This window comes from Capra hircus, chromosome 11, assembly GCF_001704415.2.
Source record: "Capra hircus breed San Clemente chromosome 11, ASM170441v1, whole genome shotgun sequence".
In the NCBI taxonomy this organism is placed as follows: Eukaryota; Metazoa; Chordata; class Mammalia; order Artiodactyla; family Bovidae; genus Capra; species Capra hircus.
This window is the reverse complement of record NC_030818.1, coordinates 13,734,462-13,754,776: the sequence shown is the minus strand read 5'-3', so window position 1 is coordinate 13,754,776 and position 20,315 is coordinate 13,734,462. Positions and strand designations below refer to the sequence as shown.

Here is a 20,315-nt window from a genome sequence, read left to right as displayed (position 1 = left end):
TCTGTAGCTGAGTGTGGAGACCTACGGAAAACTAAAGCAGGGCTTCTGCTCTGAGAACAGCAGGAGTTTTATAAGGAGTGACTATCCGTGCAGGTAACTCTCAGGAGAGAGTTTAGTTCCCTGACTCAGTTTAAAAATCAGCTTTTTCTCCCCCGTGACCAGCTCGGATGGGCTTTTACACAATTCCCAAGTAGTCAATGTTGTTTTGAGGGGTGCCACCACAGCAGAAGCAACCTACTTTGAACACTTTGGATTTACAAACCAATTAAGAAGAGATGGTTCTAGAAAAAGATTATCAAATAAGGTCCTTCAAACAAGATACAGATATATATATATTTTTTCCCCAGAAGGTCACTCACTGCAAAAGTGGTGTGTCTCACTGGCTGCTTTGTGTCTTAGTAATAAACTGATTGCCAATGCATCTGACCGTATTACTTTTACCTAATGGGGAAAAAAAATCACCTTAATCAAACTTTGTAGACTGTCCACACCTGAGCATCTGATACTCAACCACCTATTCAGAGGTACAAAGGCCACTGAAAATGCTGCCAGCTGAATGAAGTGAAGTGAAGTGGCTCAGTCGTGCCCGACCTAATGGACAGTAGCCTGCACCAAGTCCCTCCGTCCATGGGATTTTCTAGGCAAGAGTACTGGAGTGGGTTGCCGTTTCCTTCTCCAGAGAATCTTCCCGACCCAGGGATTGAACCCAGGTCTCCCTCATTGTAGACAGACGCTTTACTGTCTGAGCCACCAGGGAAGTCCAGCTGAATGAAGGAAGTTCCTACACAACCGAAACGGTAAATGCTCTTTGCGTCCTGATCTGAGATTCTATCAGGTCCATGGAGACACCTGTGTTGTCTGTGGGTACATGTCATCACTGCAGTTGGGATGAAGAGTCTGAAAGTGGAGCCAGCTATTAGCAAACCTGCTAACACAGATTCTATCTTTGGTTGGACTGAGAGGAACTAAAAATGTAAAGTAAAAGTGTTGAAGACTTTCACCTTCTGCTCTTTCTTTGGGAGAAATGTCAACTGGGGAGGCGTGAAAGGAGGGTGAGGAGGGTGAAGCCAGCACCCCAGCAGAGGCCTTCAGGCTGCAGCACCCAGGCACTGTGACTTTCAGCCACACCACCCACTGGAGACAGGCTGCCTGCATAAACAAAAGAGATCGCCCTTTAAAACAAACACTTTTTTAAAAATGTGTGGCAGAAATGCAAACAGGCCTCTATTAGCGAATTTATTATTAGAGGCTCCGTGGTCGTAACAAAACGTGTCACACACACCTGTGATTATCTGTCTTCTGGGCAACTGACCTTCTGATTAAAGAAGGGGAGGACAACTACCACACTTGTTTCTATTTCATGCTTTGGGAAGCAGAATATTTCTTTTTGGCCTTCATGGCAATGACTGTCAATACGGTAAATATTTAGAGGACTAGTTGTCTGAAAGTCTGATTACAACTAATGTCTCCTACAAAATGACACCCTCACAGGAGTGAAGCCAGGCCCCTCAGGAGCCACAGCCTTCCATGGATGACACAGAGAAGCAGAACAGAGAGATGACCAGGATAGCAGGCAAGGGTCCTGGGTTCAAATCCTTGTTCTGCCCTTTGCTGGCTATAGGAGCCTCAGCAATTCACTTAACATTTTTGTGTTATCAGTTTTCTCATCTATAAAAATGGAGATAATCACAATATCTCATAGGATTGCTAGATGGGTTAAAGGAATTTGTATAATGCTGCTGTTGCTGCTGCTAAGTCGCTTCAGTCGTGTCCGACTCTGTATAACAGGCACTTAGAGAAATTACCCATCACTGTTCTAAGTGATGGCCATTAGCTTCTTGAAGACTCCCATGCCCTGTCATACAAAGAACTTTCCTTTGGTGGGGGGCGGGGGTAAGGGCGTGGGGGGCGGGGGTAAGGGTGTGGGGGGTGGGCAGGGATTGCACTGCACAGCTTGTGGGATTTTAGTTCCCTGACCAGGGATTGAATTCAGGCCCTCAGCAATGAGAGTGCAGAAACCTAACCACTGGTCAGCCAGGGAATTCCTTCAAGAGCTCTCTTCTTGAGCCAAAGGTGTTCACTGTGTATCTCACGTCATATTGTGAAAACCTGCGTTTGCTTCTGCTGCAATCTACAAAGAATTCAGGGGCTGGGGGTGAGGCTAGTCATGGCTTTCTTCTGAATTAATATCACCAAACTCAGCACAAGGTTTGATACACAGGTAAATGTTTGCTGAAGTGAACAATCCAAGTATAATATAACCTAACCAAATACGCAGCATCCTTCACTTTGAGCTGTCAGATCTTATTTTTGTTACTCATCCTTTGGCTTTGTAAGTGAATAAAGTAGCTTCCTGGGGTGAATTAAGAATAAACATTATGTCAGGCCCAGTTCACAAAAATCACAACTCTTTGATCACTTGGATGTATTACATGAGATGACAGATGAGATACTCCAACTGCTTCTGTTATCACTGTTAAAATAAAAGTGTTCTGCCTTTTATCTGAAATCCAGAAAAAAAAAATCCAACTGAGTCAGAAGAGCTTTTATTTTCCCCTTTATTCCACAGTAAGGGAAAGGGGCATTTCACAAGAGCATAAGCTCATATTACATAGCGAGATGATGCTACTTTCCTATGTGTAAATTTCTAACTCTCAAAGGATGTCTCAAAGGGACATAAGCAATTCACTGAAAACTTCTACATCCTACATTCAAAATAAGAACTGATTTGAAAGGATGTCCTCAATCAAAGAAGGTCCCACTGTCTTGATCCTAACAGAGCCTTAGTTCAGGAACTTGGAGTAATGCCTTTTATATTTTTTTTCTCCCCACAAGGAAAGTTAAAATTGAGATCTGTGTATCTAAGCCAGGAAGGAAACTTTCCTCATTTCATAGGTAGTAATGCAAGTTTTGCACCATAGGCACCACATGGGAAGAAAGAGTTTACTAGTGAAGATCTTTAGCTGCTGGGAGATCCTGAATCATTAAAAAAAGCATTAATGAATGATGAAGTTATGTAACAATATAGAACCTATAAGCACCTACCAATAAAATACCAAAAGACATGAGGCAAAAATGAACAGAACTGCAAGGAAAAACAGATGAATCCACTATTATAGCTGGAGGTTTCAACACCCTTCTTTCAGAAATGGACAAATCCAGCAGGCAGAAAGGACGGACATAACTGAACTCACTACCACCATCAGCCAGCTGGATATAATGGCATCTATGAGCTGCTTCATTCCACAACAGCAGTATACACATTCTTCTCAAGCTCACACGGACATTCACCATGACAGACTACATTCTGGGCTATAAAACATACCGGGACACATTGAAGGGCTTCTAGATGGCTCAGTGGTAAAGACTCTGCCTGCTAATGCAGGAAAGGGAGGGTTCAGTCCCTGGGTGGGGAAGATCCCCTGGAGGAGGTAATGGTAACCCACTCCAGTATTCTTGGCTGGAGAATCTAATGGACAGACGAGCCTGGAGGGCTACAGTCCATGGGGGCATAAAGAGTCAGACACGACTGGCATTGAAAAGAATAGAAATCATACCATGCCTGCCCTCAGACAATAAAGAAGGTAAACTAGGTGACAGAAATATAGCCAGAAAACCCCCCCACACAGGAGAGTAAACAACATCTCTAAATAAAACGTGGGTCAAAGAAGAAGTCTCAAGAGAAGTCAAAAGCATCTTGAAGTAAAAAAAACTGGAACACAACCAACTCATCAGAATTTGTGGGATGAGGTGAAAGCAGAGTCTACAGGGAAATTTTTAGCATTGAATGACTATGTTGGGAAAGAAGAAAGATCTAAAATCAATAATTAAGTTTTTACCTTAGGGAAACTTAGAAAAAGAAAGGGAAATTATATCCAACGGAAGCAGAAGAATGGTGAAGTCATTCATTTTAGTTACTATTCTGCCCTACTCTAAGTATCTGAAAATTAGTCATCCACTTGGGACAGTACTTCTCAAATTCCTCCATTAAAACCCCCAAAATGGCAAAGAGAAGGAACTCATACCTGTTCCTCTAGAGTATAGGGGCACAGCTTGAAACAATCAAAATTAAAAAATCACAATTTATTTGAAGACTTATACCTGGAGAACTAATTTTGACATTGCAATCTTGCATTCTATTCACTAATATATTTGAGTTTGTTTTAATATAGAAAACAATGTTACGCCTGTCTAGTGAAGCACTTTTCTGATTCTTTAATTATTTCTTTTACTATATCCTAGGAGATGTGCCAGGCTTGTCTGTGGCTCTAGGTATGCTATGGCAGACTCCCCGGTACTCTTGTTTGAGAAGTGGACCTGAAAATATATGGTTTTCATTAACCTGAATGTCACATAGAGGACCACAGGCCTGCCTCGTGATCCCAAATTCCTACAGAGCACAAAGTTCCAGAAAGAATAGGCAGAGACAAGCTCATCACACCTTTCAGGATAGTGAGACCCAAGTTCCACCCGATGCCTGCCTACTTCTCACGAATTTTCTGCCCCAGCTTCCTAGGGCAAGGATACATTCTCAGCCCCAATGAATGGTTCATGACAGGACAAGTCTCAGATTAATGGAACTGAACAGAAACTCTAAAAACAGATTCAAGTACTCCTAAGAAAGTCTCAAGTGGCAAAAATTCGAAATCTGTGAGTAGAGAATAAATTATTCAACAAATGGTGTTGGAGGAACCAGATCATTTTGACAAAAAGGCAAGTTAGATTCCTATCTCACATCTGAAACCAAAATGTACTCCCAAAGAAGTGAAATTTAAATCCCCAAAGCAACAACATGAAAGTATACAGGAAATGAGAGATCAGAGAGTTATAGAAAATCTCTTCCTACTCCAAGACAAAAGTAGACGTCACAAAGAAATAATGAAACAATTTTAAATCCTTAAAAATTAAAAACCAAAACAGAACCATACTTCTGTAAACCCAAATATACACACATGTAAATTTAAATAGCAAAATGACAAAACAAGGAAAATATTTCATATACCTTTTATAAAAAACTGCTTATGAATCAATGAGAAAATCACTCACCTACCCAAAACATGACCTAAGAACAGAAATGGGTAAGTCTCAAGAAAATAAATTCAAATACTCAACATGAAAAAGCATGCAATTATAGCAAACTTTGGTTTTAGCCAAAGAAATACAAATTAAAATGAGATATCATTTTATCAACATAATTCGCAAAGTCTTAAAAATCATAATGTTCATCATAGGCAAGTTTGCTGATAAACAGGCACTCATACACAGGATAGAAGTATGAATTTGTCAGCCTTTTCTCAAGACAGATTGTCAAAACATATTAAGAGGTGGAAAAGTGTGTACCTTTTGACCTAGTAATCCATTTCTGGGGATTTGATCATAGTAAATAATTCAAAGATGCTGGTAATAATTTAGCTGTAAACATTTTAATTTCAGGTTTGAGTATTTAAAAGGTTGAAACACCCTACATCTCGATCAAAACGGGTGAATAAATAACAATGCCAGAGCTGTTTAATGGAATGTGTTACTCATTAAAAATAGATGGATAGACATATTCGTATCTTTGCCACAAAAACATTTTCCCTATATACTGTAAGTGAAAAGCAGACTTTAAAATACCCAATGCCATTTTTGAAGGAAAAAGAGTGAATATACAAATAAATCTGTAACCACACACAGAAAGAGATATGGTAAAAGCCCTGACTGTTAAGCCTCAAAAAAGAATGTCTCTGGTGAATTGAATGTGAGGGTGTTTTCCAGACTCTTGTTTGTAGATTCTGATTTTCTATTTCACTGTGGAAAAAGAATGAGTAGGATTTAGCAAGGCTGACAGAGAAGGAGGGTGTCCTGAGTGGCCCACATGGGGAGGTGGCAACCAGAGGGTGTACGTGTTCTGGTAACAATAAGTGGTTTGCTCGGGTCAGCACAAAAGGTGTGTTTGTTTGGGGGGTTTTCTTTGTAGGGGGGACATAGGAGTGGTTGATGAGGTTTAGGGAGTGTTCAGATCCAGAAGGATTCCCCACATACATGATCTGTGAGTTTACCTCATCTCGCTAAAAGAAATGCTCAGGTCCCGGGCTTGCTTACATTCTAGTTCAGGGACCTATGAGTCATCACCCAAAACCTTAACTATAACACCCAAGGTCTGCTATGTGCAAAAACCCACCTGTCATTGTTCAAATGTGCTGGCAGGGAGTGTGTACAGCATGCAAACCAGCCTGTTGAGGTGCTCCTCCAACGTAGCAGTGGTAACCCAGAAACCCGCCCAAGGTGACAGGTTCCTGAGCCCAGAGCTTCAGGCTGGGCTCAGTGGCAAAGTGACCAGGTGACGTTCCTCCACAGTTCCCATGCCAATTCCTCAGAGCCACGGCCTCGGTGAAAGTTACAGGTCTTACGTGGTTTCTTTCAACCAAGAAAAGTATCCGAAGTTTGTCTTTTCCCGGTTGCCAAGGCCTGGCAGAGGGAAGCAGCGTGTGTAATTGCAAACCTCTCGTTTATCAGCTTCAGCCGCTTTTGTGTCACCACACTACGTGTACCATTTAGCCAGTTAATCTCCCAGGCCTCTTAGAAATATAATAATTACACAGAGAGGGCCTCAGCCCTGGAGAGAGATGACGAAAGAGCCGTCAAGGTATACCTAGTCTCCAAGTACCCAGGAGAATTGTTTACTAACCTCGTTCAAACTCAGATTAAAGACCTAAAATCCAAGATGAAGACATGGTCTCTTTGTAAGAACACAACATTTTTCAACTAGAAAGTACTGATCTTAAAAGCAAATCAATAAACAAAAAGCAAATGAGCAAGCAATAGAAATCTCCTATCTTGTTCCAAACACTACAATAGCATCTAATGAACACAACAGTGTTTTTGGAGGTTTTAAAACTTTTAAAAACATAGTCAAAGCTATGGTTTTTCCAGTAGACATGTATGGATGTGAAAGTCAGACCACAAAGAAGGCTGAAAGCCAAAGAATTGATGCTTTTGAACTGTGGTGTTGGAGAAGACTCTTGAGAGCCCCTTGGACTGCAAGGAGATCAAACCAGTCAATCCTAAAGGAAATCAATCCTGAATATTCATTGGAAGGACTGATGCTGAAGCCGAAGCTCCAATACTTTGGCTACCTGATGCAAAGAGTTTACTCATTAGAAAAGACCCTGATGCTGGGAAAGACTTAAGGCAGGAGGAGAAGGGAACGACAGAGGATGAGATGGCTGGATGGCATCACCGACTCAATGGACATGAGTTTGAGCAAGCTCCAGGAGATGGTGAAGGACAAGGAAGCCTGGCGTGCTGCAGTCTGTGGGGTCCCAAAGAGTCGGACATAACTGAGCGACTGAACAACAACAGAACTTTTTAAAGCTTAAGAAACCATCAGGAAGCTAGTTAGCAGCCTCTGCTAGAAGTTATCGTGCCATGCATCATCCAAATCAGAAATGACATCATTATAACAACACTGGACATGCCTTTATGCAAATAAACTATCAGATATGAAACTTTGACTTGAACTTGGTTAATGACTAAAATGAAGTTTTTATAATTATCAAGAAAAACAAATTAACGATGTATGTTGGGGGCCAAAGTACTTATTTTTGTTTCATATTTGGTAAAGCCATGTTAACTGAGGTTGCAGGTGCAAAAGGAAAAATTTTAATTAAAAGAAGATCATTTATTAATCTATGCTAAAGCTTTAGAAATCTGAATTGAATAGATTGTGAGGAAAATAATTACCAAAAATGATTCAAGAAGTAGAAAACTTGAATTGACCACTAAAAACAGACCAGACTCAGAAGTTTCATAAGCAATTTCTTTCAAGCCTTCACAGCAACATTTGATTTCCATGATAATTCATCTACTCCAGAGAATAAAACAGATGGAACAATTTAATATTTATTTTATAAAGCTGACATAACACTGATATCAAAACCTAAAAAAAGGAAAAAAGGGTCCAAATAGATCAAATCTAGCAGTAGATACAGAGAATAATACATATGGCCAAGAAGGGTTCATTTCAAGAATTTACAAGAATGGCTTTAATTTATTTGAGTCAAATATCCTCAGAACATTTCAGGAAAAAACAAAAATAAATGCAACACATTATCTCCCCTGCTTTAAAAAACAAATCAAAATACTAAATCTTTTAGTAACTTATGAAGACAAGCATATTTTATTAACATGAAAGTTTATATGTATGTATACACATAGAAAAATATACATAATATACATATGTATATTATATATAAATAACTGAAAAATCAGTCCATTATTTGATTGCTAAAAGCTACAAACATTACAGTATGTAGGAAAAATATAAGGATAGCCACTGCTTTAAAAAAACAGTGTTGTTCTTAAAAGTTTTAGCCAGCATGATAAGAAAAAGTAATGAGATGAAACGGCTTCTCAGGTGGCTCAGTGGTAACGAAACCGCCTGTCAATGCAGGAGTTGAGAAGATCCCCTGGAGGAGGAAAGGGCAACGCATTCTAGTATCCTCCCATGGACAGAGGAGCCTGGCAGGCTACAGTACATGGGGTTTCAAAGAGTCGGATGGACTGAGCACTCACATGTGCAATGAGATGAAAATAGAAAAGGAAAGAGGCAGTTATCACTATTGAAGATAACATGATGCAAGGAACCTCAGAGAATCAGCTGAAGGACTATTAAAATTAACAAAGCCTATTACAAATTACATTTGATCCTTGAATAACACAGCTTTGAACTGTGTGGGTCCATTTACATGTGTGAATTCTTTTTGATAGTAACTACCAAAGAACTCGGAGAAGGCAATGGCACCCCACTCCAGTACTTTTGCCTGGAAAATCCCATGGATGGAGGAGCCTGGTGGGCTACAGTCCATGGGGTCGCTAAGAGTAACTACACGATCAGTGTTGACTGAGTCTGCCAGTGGGGAACCCTGGATATAGAGAAACCTGTGATGTGAGGGCCAACTATAAATAAAAGGTGGATTTTTGGAGTGTTGGTCCCCTAATCTTTGTGTTGTTCAGGGATCAATTGTAAATATAATTTACAGATATCTAAAAAGCTTTTAGATATTATCAATAACCAAATCAGGGGGAAAAGTCTCACCCACTAGATCCATGAAAACAGGAAATCATTCTTGGCTGATTTCCTAGTAACTAGAAGCAGTTACAGTGCAGAATAGGTACTCAATGAAAATTTGTGGACTACATGAATGAGCAAGTTCAGAATAACGAGAAAAATACAAAATAAAAGAACCAAACTGAAATTTCACAAACAAATTCAAGTACTTAGAAGGATTTAGCATGTGATAAAAAATGGAATTTCAAACCACAGTAGGAAGGAATAGATTATTCCACAAATGACAATTGAGAATATTAATTGGTTGACTGTTTTAAAGAAGTAAAACATGAGTTGACTTCACACTACACATTAGAACAAATTATAGGTAGAATAGTTCAACATAATGAGACCACAAAAGAATTTGAAGATAGGGAAGGTTTTCCTAATTATACAAGCAAAGGTAGAAAGCTTAAGGGGAAAGATTTATAGTTTCTGCTACATAAAAGCAAAAACAACAGGCATGTCAAAAATACCCTAAACAAAACAGTAAAAGACAATAAATGGGGACTACTTACCAAGTATTAATAACCTTTTTATATAAAGTGTGTTATAAAGCTCCAAGAAAAGGATGATCCATCAATAGGAAAAATTTTGAAAAGATGAAGATTCAAATAACAAGATGACCTACAAACTTACTCTAACCAATATTAAAGATGAAATTGGGCTGAGATTTTTTTCCCCCCCATCAAGTTGTCCACTGTTAGAACTAATGTCTGCTTATAGAAGGGCCCCAAAAGTAAGCACTCACACACTGCTAGTGGGAAAGATGGGTAATTTCTAGAAACTTACCCCAAATAATCAAAGATGAGCCAAACATTTATGCTCAAGAATTTCTGTTCTATCATATATGTTCCTTGACTTGAGCCTTACAAATTTAATATATAATTGTTATAAAAAATTAATCAATTCAAACTGTAGCCCTATACTATACATCTAGTTCTAGAACCTGCCTTTTTGAATTTAAAATTTTGAAGAAACCTTTATTTTTTGAAAATAGGTACACAGGCAGAAAGTGAAGAAGAACTAAAGAGCCTCTAGATGAAAGTGAAAGAGGAGAGTGAAAAAGTTGGCTTAAAGCTCAACATTCAGAAAACTAAGATCGTGGCATTTGGTCCCATCACTTCATGGCAGATAGATGGGGAAACAGGGAAACAGTGGCTGACTTTATTTTTCTGGGCTCCAAAATCACTGTGGATGGTGATTGCAGCCATGAAATTAAAAGACGCTTACTCCTTGGGAGAAAAGCTATGACCAACCTAGACAGCATATTAAAAAGCAGCGATATTACTTGGTCAACAAAGGTCTGTCTAGTTAAGGCTATGGTTTTTCCAGTAGTCATGTATGGATGTGAGAGTGGACTATAAAAGCTGAGTGCAGAAGAATTGATGCTTTTGAACTGTGGTGTTGGAGAAGACTCTTGAGAGTCCCTTGACTGCGGGGAGATCCAACCAGTCCATCCTAAAGGAGATCAGTCCTGGGTGTTCATTGGATGGACTGATGTTGAAGCTGCAACTTCAATACTTTGGCCATCTGATGCAAAGAGCTGACTCATTTGAAAAGACCCTGATGCTGGGAAAGATTGAGGGCGGGAGAAGAAAGGGATGACAGAGGATGAGATGGTTGGATGGCATCACCAACTCAATGGACATGAGTTTGGGTAAACTCCGGGAGTTGGTGATGGACAGGGAGGCCTGGTGTGCTGCGGTTCATGGGGTTGCAAAGAGTCAGACACAACTGAGAGACTGAACTGAACTGAACATAGGAAATCATTATATTCATATATTAAAAAACCTATGTAAGGAATCTCCTTAAAAAAATTATAACTGTGGTACTGCCAACTTGGCACTGTTATAAACAAGTCAACAACCACCATCATTTACATTTTTCTCTGTACTTTCAGGTAAGTATTTATATAAGTATAATATAAATATATATATATCAAAAAGTGAAATCAATGACCCAAATTATACCCACTTAAAATTGATAGCAATTGCCACGTTGACTTCCAAGAAAAGTTGTATCAACTTATATTCCCAATAACATTGTGTTGATTATTCCTAACAGTGAGAAATAAGAAGAATCTATATGGTCAAAGGATTTCAAAATTATAGTAAACACAATCAAGGGATTATTTTTCCCAGCTACTATGGATGATGTTATGGAAGAATATTTAATGACATAAAAGCTTTATTATGAAAGATTTTTAAGTTAAAAAGCAAATAAATTAAACAGTGTGAGTCCCTCAGAATTCATACAAGCTTTTACAGAATTTTTTTTTTCAGAATATTTATTGATCTATACATTTATCTGAAGGCTTCTCAGGTGGCCCAGTGGTAAAAATCCCCCAGCCAATGCAAAGAGACTACAGGAGATGCCAGTTCAATCCCTGGGTGGGGAAGATCTCCTGGAGGAAGAAATGGCAACCCACTCCAGTATTCTTGCCTGGAAAATCCCATGGACAGAGGAGCCTGGTAAGCTACAGTCCATGGGGTCGCAGAGTCAGACACAAATAAGCATGCATGCATACACACATACTTTCATCCATCAGACTGGGAACAGAATGTTAATCATATTTATCTTTGGGTGGTGGAATTACAGGCCATTAAAATATGTTTTCTTTTATGCTTTCCTAAATTTTCTATGTTCCAGAGGAAAAAATATGCTTTTGCAGTCTAAAACAAATCATCATCTACTAAAAAACAATAAAACACTATCTGAAAACAAGTTGCATCCAAGCATTTATATGCAACCAACCTTGATGATCACAATAAAGAGCGTTTCAGGATAAATGTCACCTGCCCAGCCAAGTGTTTGCCAACTAAGTCTATGCTTGGAGTATTCAGCACAGGGCATCCCAAGGAGTCATCAAATGCTCACTGATCTCCCTGGAAGGTCAGCCTGTGCTCCGGGTGCCAAGGGCAAAGATGAAGACCAAGGGGTTCTGCCCTCCAGAAGCCCTCAAACCAGCAGGGAAGAGGGGGCAAGCACCAACCCACATGAGTTCAAGACAGGACATGGAGGTGTATCAAGGTTCCCTGCCAGAAAAGTCAACAACGTCAAAAATTAAAACCAAAAGAGGAGAGGCAATTTCCACAAAGTTATACAGGCTTGTTACACAAAGGAGTTATGAGCCAAATCCCTCCTTGAGGAAGCCCTAACCAGCTACAAGCACTTCACAAATGTTAAGTGGGGAAAACTGAAAGATTTTCAAGGTAAAGGACAGCAAACTGTTAAAGCCAAAAGTACTGGGCATGTAATACACCAGGCTAGTGTGTGTTAGTTGCTCAGTCGTGTCTGACTCTTTGTGACCCCAGGGACTGTAGCCTGTCAGGCTCCTCCATCCATGAGATTTCCCAGGCAAGAATACTGGAATGGATTGCCATTTCCATCTCCTGGCGATCTTCCTGACCCGGGGACTGAACCCAAGTCTCCCATCTTGCAGGTACTCTTTACTCCCTGAGCCATCAGGGAATCCAAAAGAAAAAGAAAAGTGAAGAAAAAGTTTGTTTCCTCTGACTTAAGAGAAAGAAAGTACTAGCAAATGCATACAATTCGATTTCAATGAAATTCCAACTTTTTCTAAGCCCAGATAACAACTATTTAAGTCATATTTAACCCAACTAATTCATAACGCTTCAAAAGAATTTACCCACATTTTTAGAATTGGTCTGAAGGGAAACATACATTTATGCTTGAAATGAAGAGTTCCTAAGAAATGGTTCTAGTAGCCTAGATTTCTGGCTCCTTTCCTGATTCTACAAAAGGATTTTTATATTTAACATTTCACAAATTAAAAAAAAACGCAAAACAAAAGTCACCATACAAGTGCCCCAATCCACTATCTAGAAGCAATCTGAAACATACTAGCTTTAGCATAGAATTAAGTTTATGCTTTAAATGAGACAATGAAAAACATTTGAAATGGCAGGAAAACAATGGTCAGTTTTTGGTGATCAACCAAAAAAAAAGCATGACATGATCAGCGTTGGTCTGCTGGAGTTTAATATTGAGTTGATCATGACATTTTCCACAGGTAAAGTACAAGAACATGTAGACAGTTAAGAGTTCTCAGCATGACTTCTAACTCTGCTCTGGTCAACAGGACAGGCAAAAGTGCCTTTAATAATGCTCATAAACGCACAGCAACATACTTCAGACAAAACACACCTGGTGAAGTGAGAAGCTTCCCTAACCGCACTGACTGTACAGCTATGGGTCTCAAAGGGTCCTTTTCCTCTCTTCCCCACCAGCAGCAGTCACAAGCCACACGGGGAACTCTCATTAGGCGGGCACACTTGCCCACCTCCTACCCAGCCAGCGGGGTACCAAGTCCTCCAAGTGGTTATGATTTGAGGGTACTGCTGTGGAAGAGACTACAGAGGTTTTGAGGGAGAAGCAGGCACAAGACGCCCAGTTCGTTAAGCCAGTTCCATTCTGGCTGACCCAATCTCCACTTCCCATTGCCTGTCCCTTTTAGCCAGCAGCCCAAAGAGCAGGGCCCTGTTCAAAGTATACTTTCAAAAGGTCTTTAGAGATAGGTCTAATGGAAAAACCATCTATTTTCCGTATGTTACCACGGAACATGAAGCATCATTTACTCCTATAAGAAAGGTCCTCTTTGCAGGGGACACTGAGTATTTGCAGAAAGATTTTCACTTTATCCTAGGAAACCAAATTTTGGAAAAGTAAATACAGGAAACTCAGCCCTCTAAGTCTTCCATATACACCTTTACAGCCCTTGTTCAAAGTGAACTTTCCCTAATTATGACTGTCCAATAAGGAAAACATGTGTCCTGGGCAAAGTTCCACTGTTCACTCTGAAAGACATCATTTCTATGTAATGGAGAAGAGAACCAGCTTACTTCATGCCCCCTGCTGGTCCCTCTGCCCCAAATCCACTGGGAAGCTGACTCGCTTCCTCTCTCCCCATCCTTCATGGCATTTTGTGCCCGGGAACATGCTTCTTTAGTCTACATCTAGTCTTACTTCTGAGAGCTGCCATAAGAGTAATAATTTTTATTTCTGGATTATAAGATATATTACAAAATCAATGTCATTTTGTGTGTAGCCCTTTAAAGTTTATAAGTAGCTTCCATATTTACCATCTCATTTGATTCTCATAACAACCCACTGTGTAGAGGTGTGTAGAGTTTCCACTTTACAGATAAGGAAACTAGAACTTAGTGCTGACTTCAATAAACAACTGACCACTGAACAGTAAGGAGGAAATAAAATATTTGCATCAAAAACTAAAGAATTCACTAGGTTCAAGAGAACTCCCAAACTTTCTTGAATTTGTCATCTGCCAAAAGAGATTTGCCAAAATCTCTAAGGTTTTTAGTGTAGGTAGTATTTTCTGTCTTAGGAAGGGTGAGAAACTGGGAGATAAGTAAGACAAACTCTCTCAGTTACGGAATGGACATAACCTGCGATAATATCTGGAATTCTATGAAGTTCAAAGTGACAATGATGACGACTGACTAAATGCTTATTATGTGTCAGGCACCATTTGAGGTTCAGTAATTATATTCAATGATCCTATTAATATCACTGTTCTCTAGATGAAGAAAACTAGGTACAAGCTAAGTAACTTGTCCAAAATTACACATCTTGCTCCCTTAAGGACAGCAGGATGACCTGGGATTGGAGGAGCCAAGACCCTATGCAGTTTGCCCAGCTAATGAGGGGAGCCTGACATGAGAGGGCAGCCGCCACAGGAACCCAGATTAAGTTCCCAATGTTGCACTGAATTAAGTCTCCACACACTCTCCACCAAAACACCAATCAAGTAATCAGAAGAATCAACAGGGAATCCTAACAGTTCCTTCTTAGATTGTCCCCACGGACATGGGGGAAGAAGGGGAAAGACCTCATTTTTCTAGATCTTGATTATTGACAGAACACTGGCTGATTGGCCTAGAATTGCCTTCAACTAATTTAAGAAAAATTAGAGAGGAAAGCAACTCTGGAGGAAATGTGCAGAATAAAGATGCATGTGGCACTGATGGGTATTCAGCAATCTAGTGGAAAGTGAGGTGGGAGGCAGAAATTGTAGTCAATGCTCAGAACTAATGGCTAATGTATTATATATATATATGAAGGAATCCTCACTGGTGTAAATTACTCTTGCCTTCTTTTTCCTCTACTTTTTTCATTTGCTCATTGCTTGGAACTGTATAGGCCAGTTGATCAATCTTTGTAAGTTTATACACTCTTCTGTTAAGGAAAGAAACAAAGATTAAGTTGAACTCAGGCAAAAGGGAAAAATCCCATGAGGAATGAATGCAGTCTTCATGGGCAAGTCCTATGCTGGACGGGCAGGAGCAGCTTTACAAAGCTTCCTCGAATTTGCTTACTTTCATTGTTTCTTGCTTCATTGTTCACTGAATAACCTGAGACTGCCCTGAGATCCTGTGAATCCGAAAGAAAACCCTGTTTAAAGCAAGTTCCAGGGTATTCATCCATCTCTACTGGAGAAAAAGTCCCCAGTCCAGGAGATAGGAGTACAGTGACCACAGTAAGTTGACTTTTAATATCAACATTCCTTCCACACTCATAATTCTGACCCAGCTACCTACTGAGGGCCTATGTGCTTCACTTCCCCCGTCCATAAACTGGGGATGGTAATACCTTCTTCATCATCAGGTTGGTGTGAAATTAAGCTGATACACATACAGTACTCTGAACAGCGCCTGGCACAGAGTAGGTGCTCAAATAGTGTTAGGTTATTATTATTACTTTCAGCATTTGCAAACAACATCATAATAGGGACCCGAATACAGGAGACTTCTACTGTATTGGTAATGTTTAACTGCTTTTTTAAAAAATCTAAAATTAGAACTATCAATACAAAATATAAAAAGGCTTGCGAAAAGGGGAAAAAAAAAAAAAAAGCCACTCGGAGTCATGCCACCTGTTGGTGAGTTTCAGGTGAGGGTACACCTCGGAGCTGCTGTGGAATCCGGTTCCACGGCTGCCGCGTATTTCCCTTAGATGATGCCTCCACTTCTTAATCAGCGTTTCAGTACGGGCGGGTCCGTGAACCCCCTGAAACTGTACACGGAACTGGGTGGGGCTGAGGCTCTGGGCATTTGGTGGAGGGGTGGGAGGTGGGAAGGGGAAGGGTTCCATAGCTTTTCTCAAGCTCTAATAAATCATCTTGTAGCAAGCAACTTGCTTTACAGAGGAGACAGCGACTGAACAATTCACTTCACGGAAGCTAGGCAATGACCGGGACACCTGGGCTGTTAATCTGTTCTCTCAACACCAGAGAGACCCGGCGCCGCAAGGGGCAAGAGCCGGCCGGGCAGTGACCTTCACCTTTGAAAAACTCACCGGCTCCCCACACCCGGCCCAGGTTTGCTGGGCTTAACTTCCCCTCCCTTCCCCCATCCCTCGTTCTCTTCCAAGAACAAACTCAAAGGAAACTGGCAGCACTCCGTCTAGGGTTTCACTCCTGCCCTCGGCTGACACTTAAACCACTTCTCCCAGAGAAGTTAATCAAAAGAACAATTAATCCGCGCAAAAATCCAAAACCCACCCCAAAGCTCCAGAACTCGCAAAGTTAGAAGATCGAGGCGCCGCTGCTGCTGCTGAACATCTGCGGGTCGCTGGGGCTCAGGGGTAGGCAGAGAGCACGAAAAGGAAGCAGCCAAGGTCTGGCCGGAGGGTCGACCCCGGCCACCCTCTCCAATTCTACGCGCTTCATACTCTAGTGAAGACTGGCTTGGAAGCAGCCAGGTAAGCAGGTAGGTGTTGGCAAGTGTACGAGCCGCGGCGGATTAAAGTTCAAGCGCGTTCACACACCGCTCCCCCTTCCCTGGCGGGCGTTCTCACGCACCGCCCGCCGGCCACTTTCCGGGGAACGGCTGAGCGCTCGACCGTCCCCCTCTTTGGAACAGGCTCCCCAAATCCCTAGTAGGCACAAGTGATTCCCCTTGCCTCCTATCTTGCAAGCCTCGAAAAGCATTCGCCTCCCTCTCCTCTCCTACGCGAGCGCAGAACACCCCGAGACAGAGAAACGGAGGAAACGAGGGAAAAGCAGGGTGTCCCGGAGGGCAGGTGGCGCCGGGCGCGCCAGAGGCAGCGTACGTACCCAGCGCGAAGAGGGCGAGCTGTCCAGCCGAGGTGACCATTTTACGGGCGGCGGGCAGCAGGCGCTCCAGCCTCCTGCCCTACCTGCGGTGCCCGAGTGGCGAAGCGGCGCCGCGGTGCGGGGGAAAAAGGCGCCGGCGAGGCAGGGCCAGCCCCCGGCGCGGGCGGGCGGAGGCAGGACCGCGCGCCTCTGCTGGCACTCGCGCCGCCGCGCCGCCGGCCGGGCGGAAATGGGAAGGCGGTTACCGTCACCTCCGCCACTCGGCGACCGGGCGCGGCGGACCACCCTCCCGCCCCGGTAGGGGTGCCCCCCTGAGGGCACGGGGTGGGGTGGGGCTGGGGCGGGGACGCGGCGCGCACCGTGCGGGGCGCGGGCGGCGCGGGAATCTCGGAGCCCGCCGAGCCAGCCGGGCATCCAGGCCGAGGGAAAGGCAGGAAGCGCCCGATTTCAGACACCACCCTCAGACTAGCCGCTCAGATCCGAGCCCGAGCGGCCGGGCGCAGCGGCTGCTTCCAGGATCTCCGCGCAGGAGAGGAGCCGCCCCAGCGTCTGTCACTTGCGCCGACGGCCGCTGCCGAGGGCTCTCCCGGGCAAGAAACTGGGACGCGGCCCGGAAGGGGACCTGCGAGCTTCGCCTGCCCTTGCCAAGACGTGGCTCAGGGAAAGTGCGCCCCACAATCGAACAAATTCAACCAGATTCCCCACCTGCGCCCCCATCCGAGAGAACACTGGATTCTCCGGATGCCTCCCGCCTGGAGCACGGCCACCCCCAAGTTCTCAAGCCGACACGTTGTGAAGATCGGTAGACCTTCGTATACCTGGTCTGGGGCTGATGATGAAGATGGGTCACCTGGTATTCCATCACCACCAGTACCATAGACCACCCCACCCCATCCTGCCACAGTCAGCTGAGACCAAGAACAAGGTAGCATGCAGCCACGTGTCTGAGAGAGGGCTGAATGGGCTGGAGCTACCTGAATGGTTTTTTGCAAGGATTTGTGGCCTTTAGTTGGCCCCAGGTGCTGGAATTTGGAGAAGTTAGAGAGGCAGAGGGAAGACTTTCTGGGTAGAAAAGGAAGAATCATAGGTTCCCTGGGGACCATGCATGGGCGACAGTGTGCTCCAGAGAGGCAGTGATCCGTGTATTCTCCAGATGCCCCCAGCTCAGGGATTAGTTCAGTTCAGTCGCTCAGTCGTGTCGGACTCTGGGACCCCATGGACTGCAGCACGCCAGGCCTCCCTGTCCATCACCAACTCCCAGAGTTTACTCAAACTCATGTCCATTGAGTCCGTGATGTCATCCAACCACCTCATCCTCTATCTGTCCCCTTCTCCTCCTGCCCTCAGTCTTTCCCAGCATCAGGGTCTTTTCACATGAGTCAGCTCTTCGCATCAGGTGGCCAAATATTGGAGTTTGAGCTTCAACATCAGTCCTTCCAATGAACACCCAGGACTGATCTCCTTTAGAATGGACTGGTTGGATTTCCTTGCAGTCCAAGGGACTCTCAAGTGTCTTCTCCAACACCACAGTTCAAAAGCATCAGTCCTTCGGTGCTCAGCTTTCTTTATAGTCCAACTCTCACATCCATACATGACCACTGGAAAAAACATAACCTTGACTAGATGGACATTTGTTGGCAAAGTAATATCTCTGCTTTTTAATATACTATCTAGGTTGGTCATAACTTTCCTTCCAAGGAGTAAGCATCTTTTAATTTCATGGCTGCAGTCACAATCTGCAGTGATTTTGGAGCCCCCCAAAATAAAGTCTGCCACTGTTTCCACTGTTTTCCCATCTATTTGCCATGAAGTGATGGGACTGGATGCCATGATCTTAGCTTTCTGAATGTTGATCTTTAAGCCAACTTTTTTACTCTCCTCTTTCACTTTCATCAAGAGGCTCTTTAGTTCTTCTTTGCTTTCTGCCATAACGGTGGTATCATCTACATATCCAATCCCTCTACCCTACCTCCTCAGGGTAGACCCACTCTCCTTGAAGGGGAAGAGGGCAAAATCGCTTGCTATTCCCTTGGCCCAAGGCTCAGACTCTCAGAGTTGATGTTTATTTCATTGGAGATAGGAGAAGGCAATGGCACCCTACTCTAGTACTCTTGCCTGGAAAATCCTGTGGATGGAGGAGCCTGATGGGCTGCAGTCCATGGAGTCATTAAGAGTCGGACACGACTGAGCGACTTCACTTTTACTTTTCACTTTCATGCATTGGAGAAGGAAATGGCAACCCACTCCAGTGTTCATGCCCGGAGAATCCCAGGGACAGCGGAGTCTGGTGGGCTGCTGTCTATGGGGTCTCACAGAGTGGGACATGACTGAAGTGATTTAGTAGCAGCAGCAGCATAGGAGATCAGGGGCCTAGTTTCAAATAGGAAGCAGCAGGCCACTGGCCTCGACGTTTGAGCAGGAAATACCAGTGTAGAAAAGGATTCTGGGAAACAGTGTAGATTTACTTTGAGAAACCATTCCTTGTAATACGTTTGTCGAAGGGTGCTTTGCTGCTTTTTCAACTCAGTGACCGGTGGTGAGGGTTTAAGTCCTGGGGTCCATCTTTTCCTAAGTGCACATCTCTGCATGCGCAGGGCACACACACTGCCTTTGGTGAGCGGTGCCTGACTCCCTTCAGCATCTGTGTCTTCACCTGCAGACTGTTCTTACCTGTGCCTGTGGCTCTTCTGTCTCCTTCCTAGGCTAGCCTGCCTTGGCTACAGGAGGAAAGAAACCAAGTGTTCTCCACATCCTTCTCCGGTTCCTCAGGACCCTCAGCTCGGGCTGGAGAATTGACCTGTCCCCTTGTTTCCTGCTGGGACGCACACTTCAAGTTCAGAGTCAGGTTCAGCAGTTTCCCCTCCTCTGCCCTCTGCCTGCACATCAAGTCATGGCTTGAGGGAAGTAGCAGCAGAATCAAGACAATGAGCTTGTCCCCTTCATGACGGTAAAATTTTTAAATCAAGAGATAATTTGATACCTTGCAGCCTAAAGAGGACCCAAATCAAAGGACATTCTAATGCTTGGAAATCATTGATTCTTCCCCAATATTTTCAATAGCCAGTTCATATTTGTAGTTTTATCAACCTTCCAACTCATACAAGTCAAACAGATAATCAAGTGTTG

At 43.0% G+C, this 20,315-nt stretch overlaps 1 protein-coding gene across 2 annotated transcripts in view; it reads right to left on the bottom strand.

Moving 5' to 3' along the window:
* Positions 1-17,392, bottom strand: part of TGFA (transforming growth factor alpha) — a 112,153-nt gene extending 94,761 nt beyond the window's left edge. The window contains exon 1 of one of the 2 annotated variants that reach the window (XM_005686385.3): positions 17,190-17,392. In XM_005686385.3, coding sequence (XP_005686442.1) covers positions 17,190-17,229 — 40 coding nt within the window. In that variant the 5' untranslated portion in view covers positions 17,230-17,392. The remainder of the gene's footprint in view (positions 1-17,189) is intronic. The other variant, XM_013967513.2, reaches the window with a different exon arrangement.